The 9,669-nt window shown below is 52.0% G+C and overlaps 2 protein-coding genes across 2 annotated transcripts in view; both read right to left on the bottom strand.

Annotated features, from left to right (window-relative positions):
• Nucleotides 1-5,638, bottom strand: part of SH3PXD2B (SH3 and PX domains 2B) — an 82,643-nt gene extending 77,005 nt beyond the window's left edge. The window contains exon 1 of the mRNA XM_035902487.1: nucleotides 5,621-5,638. Coding sequence (XP_035758380.1) covers nucleotides 5,621-5,638 — 18 coding nt within the window. The remainder of the gene's footprint in view (nucleotides 1-5,620) is intronic.
• A 525-nt stretch (nucleotides 5,639-6,163) lies between these two features.
• The window catches only part of STK10 (serine/threonine kinase 10), a 42,639-nt gene continuing 39,133 nt past the window's right edge, over nucleotides 6,164-9,669 (bottom strand). The window contains 3 exon segments of the mRNA XM_035902486.1: nucleotides 6,164-9,065; nucleotides 9,181-9,294; nucleotides 9,553-9,669. Of these exon segments, the coding sequence (XP_035758379.1) occupies nucleotides 8,925-9,065; nucleotides 9,181-9,294; nucleotides 9,553-9,669 (372 nt within the window). The 3' untranslated portion in view covers nucleotides 6,164-8,924.

Raw genomic sequence — 9,669 nt, 5'->3', positions numbered from 1 at the left:
TGCCCAGCTCTGCTCCTGGGGCAGCGGAGGAGACAAGGCAGAGACTGGGCACTGCTCTACATCAATGCCACCCACGGCCTTCGTCTTCCCAGCAGCTCCTCCACACATGGCATAACCACAGCTCTCTCCCCCATTGGGCTTTTAATTACATTATAAAGTTACCCAAGGCTCACACTGGCAGGTCATTAGCTTTCATACGAATTTAATTTAATCATAAACAACTCATCTCACTCTTTAGCAGCTCCTTAAATGTGGCTCCTTTTTACACTGTTAACTTTGCTACAGCCACCCCAGAGAATTAATGGAGGTGCAAGCAGGTTGCCAGGGCTTTATTGCCCACCCTTACCCTCCCAAAGGGCTCATCTTCATCCTCCTCCCCGTCAGCTAAGCCCAAGACCACAGTGTCCCTATAGAGATGGCTGCAGAAAGGATGCGAGGTTGTCTGAAGGGGACACCATGCCACCAGTGACCTCCCTGATGCCTGCTGGCATGCCACCACAGGGCTCCTTTACTTGTAGACCAGCTGCACATCTCTCCCCTCCCTGCCCTGTCCCTGTTGTTACTCCTCAGTCAGACACGTGTTGAAGGTAGGTGGGCATGAGGCCACGGAGAGCACTCCCTTCCTTCTCCCACCAGGAAAGACCTGACATTTATGAGGGATGCTGGGGCTGGACCTTGAAGCGCTAACTGGGAGCCAAAGCCTGAGAAAGCACCAACAGGCAGGCAGATTTTGATCGTGTGGAGTGCCCAGGCTTGGGCAGAGAGAGTCTCACTGGTTTTAAAAGCCCTGAAAGATGCATGAATCCTCCAAAGGATGGTCAGGAAAGCATCCAAAGTAGCTGTGCATCATGTTGGTAAGAGAAGAAATGTACATTGAGGACACATGGAACACTGGAGAAAGAGGGATTAAGGGAGGAATGAAACAATTATTGGTCGTCACATGCTGAAAGGAGAAACCAGGGTAGGGAGCAGCTGAGGGCACTGCAACTGAGCAACGCAGAGGATGTAACCTGAAGAGCTGAGGATTGAAAGGCCACGCAAGGGGGTCACAGGGATAACAGAAGCAGGTAACTGGATATGTAAACCATAAGCAGCAGCACAGAAACACACTAAACAAAATGCAATAGATGTTAAATTGCAAGGTGAGGGAAATTAAGGCAACTGAGTTATGAATACTACAGCTCATGCCATCCCTCCTGCTTTGGGCGCTGGTTTGTTTGAGTCAGCAGTGACTGCGATTGCCAGGCATCTGGGAGAGGGTGACTGTGCTCATATGCAGGACTGGTCTGATGCAATCTGTAATCTGGTTTTACAGGAATGCACAGACTGACCCTACATCCCTCGTGCACTGAAAACAACGCAGCCAGATTGATCATCTTGCTGCCTGGTCCATCTGTACCTTAACATGAACTCCACCATCCACACACCTTGTACCCACTACCCAGGAACACTAGGATCAGTTTGTGGAGGAAAAAAATTTAAAAACCTAGCTGGGAAGTGCAAATTGAGAACATGCAATTCAGAGAGCATTTTGACCTATAGGTGTAGCATCCATGAAGAGGCTAAACTGTTTTCTTGCCAGATTTGTCTGGCCTAGCTTTAGAAGCAATGATAGCTGCAGCAGACAAAAGCGGTGTAGGACAACAAGGAGTGCTGGGCAAGCAGGCGATGAACAGCCAGAGTCCCTGGTGCTCCCAGCTGCAAACCCCCCTGCACACAGGACCCTGCCCAGCACGTCAGCAGGGCAGGAGAGCTGTCCTGACGGCCAGCACAGCAAGGACCCGCAGCAGAAGCAAGCAGGGAAGTCTGTGAGATGGCTCCAAAATGGAGCCTTATCCCTACTCATGCTTCTGTCATCCCATATTGGCCACAGACTTGTGGGGACAGAAATTCTGTCTCCAGGCTGTCACTTCAGTGCAGAGCCAGATGGTGGATTTGGGGAGGGGGAGGAAGTTCTGCCCATTTTTACAGCCACAGTGCCTGTTCTCTGTGCTCCCCCTCCACAAGGCCATCCCCAGCCGCTGTGCAGCACCGTACTGCTGTGCACCTTCATCAGTGACCTTCATGCTGGCCTCCCCCTTTCCTTTAATCCTGGCTCCACCGCCACAGTTGGGAACCCACAAGAGAGAGAATGAACACCACATGGTGACACTGAAGGACATCTCACTCCTGAGCTTGAAACAGCCCAAGACACAGGTAGGCGGTGCTTTGCTTGGGGAAGCTTTGTGCCCACCTCCCCTTCTCAGGGGTGCACAAAACCTTTGGGTATTCCCTTGCTGATTAATCCATTTCCCTGTGCCACAAGGGCCCCACATGAAGATGTGTGACATGGAAAGCAAAAGGAGAACATGTCAATGAGCTCTCACAGCATCTTGGACCTACCTGCTCCAGGGACCAGACCCTGGTTTCCTCCCATCACCCTTCCAGCTCCTTTCTGTATACTGCCATGGATGCGGCCCTGTGGCACATGCTGCTGGGCTGTCAGGCCGTTCTTGTATATCTGGTATAAATCGTGTGCATCAGACAGCCAGCTTGTTACACACAGGGGGCTACTTTATCCATGTCTTCCAGCGTAAACCCGCTCCAGGCCTAGGAACGCTGGCAGGGAGCCAAGCGACTGCACAAAATCAGTTAGAAGCACTTAAGCATTGGCATTGCATCCCCAGCACCATAACCTGCTGAAGCAACTCCATCGCTCTTGGACCCACACAGCCCCGGGCACCGGCTGCCGCCTGGCATCTTATGAGCACCCAGGAACAAGCAGAGGTTGGAGACAATCGCAGCTAATGCTGCAGAATGGCTCCTGTGTTTAATTAACGACTCTGATGAGAGCTGTGGAGAAGACTGAAGCATGGCTTTGCATACTGACCTGATCACCTCCCGAGGGAGGCACGCCGGGAGGATGGCTGTGGAGACATACAGCCTGGCTTGGGCTCTACTGCACCTCGGTGATTTAGCAGGGAAACTGCCAAGCATTTGCTAAGGGAGCCCAAATGAATGTTTTGTGATTGACCTGGGAGGCCCATGCTTGGCCCACACCTCTGGTGGTGTGGCTGTAGGACCAGCAGAGATCTGGCAGCAGCACCTCCTATGACAGGGTTAGGTGGTACAAGGGTGCAAAGGCAACTGAGAAGAGTTTTGGAATAAATAAGTCATCTCCTGCTGCCCTAACCAAAGGTTGAAGCATTGTTAAGCCAAACAAAATGCCTACACAGGTTGAGCTCACCACCTGCAGAAGAATAAGATCTCCTCGACCCATGTGCACTCTCCCTTTTCTCTGTCAGGATCAGCTGAGCAATTTAAAGCAAGAGGACAAATGACTTCTGAAAAGCCAGCCATCAGCTCAGATGTGCAAATGGGTTTCTGCTTGGCTGTAAGCAGGCTCCAGCTGTTTGGGCACAGCTGGGCCATCCCTGAGGTCTGTTAGGTGTCAGAGATGTAACGGAACGAGAAAGCAGTGCCCCACCATGAGCCCTGAACTGCAGAGGAAACAGTACCTGCAGTCCTTCTGGCACAGAGTCCACTACTTCTGCTTGCTTTTTTAATTTAAGAATTATGAGTGGTGCCAGGTGGCTAAATGTTTCTGGTCCTCTTGTGTACAGAACAAACGCATCCATCTTCCCTGAGCTCCCTCACAAAGATTCGTCAAAAATGATGCTCCTACCACACCAGAGGGCAAATCTTTGCAGTTGAAGCCAGCAGAGCAGTGGTTACCAGGTCTGGATTGCACTGATTCTTAGCCACCACCAGGAATGATTTTCCACAGCTTTGACCCCAGTACTGTTTGGTTTAGCTGTGTGGTGCAGGTGATGCCCATTGCAGTCAGCCTGGCAGCAGATTGCACCCATCCTGTGCGGAGGTATGGCAGCAGGGAGAAGCAGACCCCGTGGAGGGGATGCTCAGCCCTCAGAGAAGGGGAGGTTGTCCTGGCACACGTGTGCCAGTGGGCAGGGGAACCCTGGAAAGCTCCTGAGGACAAGGGGGCCAGAGTGGGAAACAAAATCCTGAAGCACTGATGAGAAGATCTAGTGACCAGTGTGCCACAGCGAATGACGAATCCAGGAAAAGGAGTGAGCAAACATTTCAGTACAAGGGGACAGCTCAGCTCTAGCTCTGCGCTTGTGCAGGCAGCAGCCGGGCTCTGGAGCCGGAGTTTCAGTGTGCGTGCCATCTAGTGAACATGAGAAAGAAGAGCAAACCACCCCTGCTACCTTTGCAAGCCTAGAAACCAGGCCCAGGGGAGTCCCAGTGGGTGCTTGTGAGGGCAGCTGGGGTGCCAGGGCGATGTGTCCCAGCCACCCAGCCCCATCCCACCCAGGAGGGGCAACAACAAACCTCATCAGCAGGGCAGACCCCCAGCCTCTGGGAGAGGCTTGGCTTGCTCAAGCCCTGGTAGTTTGGCATTTGGAGAATCAAAACCAGTGGCCAATGCAGCAGAAGAAATTGCGACAGCATTTGGCTTAGCAGGGTGCAGATGACTTTTGAAGGAAGAGCTTATGGCAGTGCCCACCTCTGGCTGCCCTCCTGCAGGGAGGGAGAGTAGATGCAGCCATAGGAGGAAGGTAGTTAGGCACAAGCCCCAGCTCCATGACTCTCCCTCCCTGCCCTGCTTTTTCTTACCCCAGAGAGTTTCATCATCCCTGTCATAGCAGGAACACTGCAAAACCCTTTGGGCAGCTCCGAGGAGCTTGGAGTCCAGATGCGACAGGACACAAAGCGCAGAGGAGGTAATGAGGGGAGCTGAGAACGCTACAGCTGCTGCAGCACCAGTAACTTTTCAGGGCTGTCATCTCAATTTTTAAAAATGCAGAAAGATTTTTACTTTTGCTCTGTTTTCAGCATTGCACCAGAGCAGAATGGTAGATAACAGTTATTTCTGGAATACACAGTACTTTCCACATATTTATAAACGTAAGTATCCTCACACTGGAAGCTCCCCTCAGGCACTGCCAAGGACATGCAGATGCAGTTAAACACTCCCCATGAGATCCTCTGCTTCACTGGGATACGTTGAGTGAGGCCGGTTTTGCCCAGCGTGTCCCAGGGGACAGTGCAGCCCCGGTACATGCAAATGAAGGAGATGGCTAATTACGTATCCTCAGCTACTTCATTTCTCACTATCTCACAGAGCAAGGAGAAGGGCACCCTCATGCTTTGCTCTTGTCCTTCTCTTACCGCAGGGCTGCCCACATAACACACACACCCCCCCCCCAACTTACAGTAACAACTCCCTCTCCCTTTCAGCACCTCACATCTGACCTCGCAGCCTGCGGCATCACCTAACCAGGGCGGACACAGGTACCAAGATAATTTCCCACATGAAACCCAAGGTAGAAGTTGGCAGGCTCTGGAGCAACCTTCCAAAAATATGAAGGGAAAACCCTACCACCTCCATGGGCTCGTGTCAAAGCTGCCCTTGCACACCCTGTGTCCTTGCTTGGTGTAGGGCAGCTGGATGAAAGAAAGCATAACTGAACCAGCAGGTAAAAATCTCCAAGCACAAACTGAAGACCACACAGGCCCTGTGGCTGGTTACAGAGGTGGTGGGAGCTTTTCTGAGCAGCCCAGGGGAGCAAGCAGAGGTTTCCCCTGCACTGACAGGGCAAGATGCGATCTGTACCTTGGCCTCCGAACCCATTCCCGGGATCCAAGCACTCCTCAGCTGAGCGCAGAGAGGGGAGGAGAGAGGGGGGGCATTCCTAGGACCTCCTTGCCCCAAAAAAGCAAGGGAGCTGAGGCATCTTCTGTTATGGCCAGACAAGCTAATAAAAAAGGAAGAAAAAGCCACGCACACAGGGCTTGCACTCTTCAGCCGACAGGGTGCAATACTCCCTTTTCACCAAGCAGGGTCAGCCAAGCACTATTTTAACACACCACGAAGCCATCGAGGCAACTGCTGCTGCACTTCGGTCTGCCAGAGTTTCATCTTCTCAGCAAAGATGTTATTGCCGCCGAGCTGCAGCGTGCAGCAGAAGTGCTTCGGAAGCAGCTAGCTCTATTTTAAAGAACTGGAAGTTCAGCCTTGCAAGGTTCACATGCCAGAACTGGCTCTGGAGGTTTCTGTAAGTCTGCAAAAGCCAGACCAGAAGCAAAGCTGATCTGAGGCCACAGCAGGCGACGAGGCAGAGAATCAGACACATGCCCAGGTTTCTCAGTCTGTTACTTTATTAGAAGGGTCTTTACATCACAGTGGTAGCCCCACTGAAGACACTGTACAAAATATTTAAAAACCCCTTTTTATTCAAAGCCACATTTTAAAAAATGGCATCTCACCCCCCAAAAAAACCAAGCTGGTCTTATTCATGGTTCCTTCTGATCAGGAAACAACAAAAACATCTTCTTTTGAAAGGGGGGGAAAAACACAACCACGCTGTAAACATGACAGTCAGAAGATGTGCTCCCTGCCCTCTTCTAGCAGGGGGACATGGTACTAGAGCCCCAGCGCACCCCGAGAAGGAACAGAAAACAGGGCAAGGGACAAAACCATTCCCACTTTCTATTAGCAAAAGCAAAACCAAGTTGCAAGCTCCAGGCTGCAAATAAGCTGGGCTGGAGAAAGGGGCGACTGATTTACCATAAGGGCATTGCATCAGCTCTTTAAAAGTCCCCAGAAATAGTCTCCTTCCCCATGGCTGCACAATATCCAGAGAGAGCTGAAGCTCCCTGGGCTGGTGCCAGGTGGCAGTCAGAAGTGGCAATGCCCTTCAGCTGGCGGAGGTATGTTATGAACAGTATGAGGCAGGACATCCTTCTGCAAGCCACATGTAACACCTGAAAGGACAGGCACCAGGTACTGATCTCTGGGACAACAACCATTTCATAGAACATGTCCGGCCTGGCCCCCATGGGACCAGGAACAAAACCGCTGGGGCTGCCAGCACACATTTCAATGCAATTAAGAAGCTCAAACCTGCACATTTTTCAGGAACAACCCCCTGCATGTGTTCATTTTACATGAGCTCCCAACCTGGTGCTGTCATATCTGAAAGGCACAGTCAACGCTTCTGGAGATGGGAGAGGTGGTCTTCCTAGGAGGACAGGCTAGTCGCTGAAAAGCTGCTATGTGGTCTGCTTGCTAAGGGCCCCAGCCCTTAAGATCTCCATCTAGGCTACATGCCTTAATAAAGACATCCACGGCGTGGATTCAGAAGAAACTTGGAATGGTCCAAATAGATGTAAGTCTTGCTAGCTTGCAGGAAGCTTATAAATATGTATTATGAACTCTAAATGGGTAGTAAATGTAAATGCACTCCTCAGATAAAAGAGGTGTTAAAGACCCGGGGGCTGGCTCCCTCACCTAGGTACCTAGAAGTGTAGCACATCACATACCACCTTTTCCTGAAATACCAGTATGTCTCTAAATCAACACATGAGACTTTAAAATAACTTCTTTTTTTTTTTTTTTTAAGAGACATTTTTTTTTGCTCCAGAAGCAGGCTTAAACCAAACAATGTTGTCCAGAGAAAAACAGAGAGAAAAACTTAAGTGCTACCTTACGCCTTTTGCTTGTGTAAAGAAGAAGGTCCTGCCCAGTGAGGCCTCTGTCCCCCTACCCAGGTCTGTGCCCTGGGTCCTACCCAGCAGCTCAGCCAAGCGCTGCCTTGTGCAGGTGGAGGAAGGCAGCCCGACCGGGACACATCGCCGCGGAGCAGAACGGGCAGAGGGCTGGACCTGGCGCTGCTCTGCCTCTCCGCAGCATGACTCCAAGCTGAAAGCCAGGGGAATCACCCAAGAAACTGTGACACATCATAAGGGGATGAGACATCAGTGGAGAAAGTGATGCTGAGAGTAACGAGCCACCGTGACCTGTCTTTGTGTCTCCTCTTCCCTTGCATCAAGACTCCTTTATTCCTTCCAAATGATACCTTGCAGCCCATAACCCTGACTGCAGAGCAGCCAGACTGGCTGACCCGTATGGCCAACACATACATAGCACTTAAAAAAAAAAACCAACCTCAAGCACTCATGTGATGATGACAGTTCCAGCAATAACACCCTCCTGCCCCTCACTTGTCCTGCCCAGAAGGCACATGGCTGTGACCAATACCTCGCTGTTTCACTGCAAGCCTGAGCACTGTTACAAACCTTCCCCTCCGCACATGCACACACACTTCTTTAAGGGACAAAAGCCTGCAGCCAGCTGAACAGTTTAATTACGCCATAGTCCAGTCTCTGATAAGATAGTGTTAGCTAGGTGCCAGAGGGACTGTGGTGCCAGCAATCACTGCAAATGAAGAAGCAGAAGCATCTTTGAAGGGCGTCCCACCAGTCCCCTTTCTGCACAGTCTGTATGGGGAGGAAGGGGGAAGAAAAAACCCAACCCTCCCTCCCCAGAGGCAAAAAAAAAAAATCCAGATCACTGTCACCCTTGAGCAAAAAAGGGCCACAGTAGACAGAAATAAATCTAAGGCAAGTGTTGGAGGGCCACAAGGCCAAGATTAGCCTAAGACAACGCCAAAGGTGCTCTGCCCCAGACCAGTCCTTACAGAGGACCAGGAGGAGGAGCAGCCACAGTGGAGAGAGAGGCTGATAGCCCCTGTGCAGAGGGCAGGAGCCACCGCCTGTTCCTCCTGTTGGGAGCAGGTATTGCTTCAGTCTGCATTGACAAGCCCAGTGAGCACCAGGCTCACGACAGAGGCGACGTGTCCAGCCAACAGCGTGAGTATGATCACAGCAAGGTTCCTGCCCAGCTTCCCAGTGTGGAGCTGTGCTGAGCAGGCCAGCTCCTGGGAAAGCCACCAAAACTTCCAGTCAGTGTCCCCCAGCGCAGGGCAGAGGCCACGTTTATCACAGACAGAGCAAGGGGACAGGAGGGTGCTGCTGTGAGAAGAGGCTGCTGAGAGGGTCTTCCAAGTCCGAGTTGCCTACCTGCAGCCCAGGAGGACACCGCAAGTACCAGCTGGTGGCCTGCCAGCTGCGAGGTGTTATGAGCTCTCTGCGGAGCTGAACGGGACAAACTTGGCATGTTTGGTTGGGGATGCCGGTGTCTGTCCATCTGCCTCCTCGCTCAGCTTGAAGAACATCTCCTGCTCACGTTTCTTCTGGTTCAGCTCATCCTCCAGGGCCTTAAGCAGAAGGGAACATACACAAGAGATGTACTTGCAATTGTACGGGAGCTGGGCACACCGTCCTCCCTAACCAGCCAAGCAGGACACCCTGCTCACGCCAAGGAGACACTACCTTCTTCCGTGGCCTCAGCTTGTCCCGCCACTCCTTCATGTGTTGGTTGTGGTTCTCATCCAGGGACTTGAGCTTCTGGGTTTCATGCTCAATCAAGAGGTGACACTTCTCGTTCTAAACACAGACACAAAACACAACACCCATTCAGCAGCTGGGACTGTAAATCCTGTGGCTGAACAGGACTTGCGTTGGCCAGAGGCATTCAGGGCACGTTTCGACATGGCCACAAGCACCTCTGATGGCAGAGCAGGGGGACATCAGTTCTAGTTCACTGACAGTCCTCTGCAGCCAACGCTTCTGACGTGCTCCTTGTGCTGGAGCAGGAACAGCGTGCAGGCAGCTCCGAGAGGCCGAGCCACCAGGGACGGGTACCTGCAGCTGCTGGAGCTCATTGGTGTTGCTCTCGCACTGGGCCTGCATGTCCTTCATCTGCGTCTCGTGCTTCTGCTGCTGGTGCAGCCGCCCTGCTTTTCGCCCCTTCTCTTCCTG

This window comes from Egretta garzetta, unplaced genomic scaffold, assembly GCF_000687185.1.
Source record: "Egretta garzetta isolate BGI_Z169 unplaced genomic scaffold, ASM68718v1 scaffold209, whole genome shotgun sequence".
In the NCBI taxonomy this organism is placed as follows: domain Eukaryota; kingdom Metazoa; phylum Chordata; class Aves; order Pelecaniformes; family Ardeidae; genus Egretta; species Egretta garzetta.
This window is presented reverse-complemented; position numbering and strand designations above follow the sequence as displayed.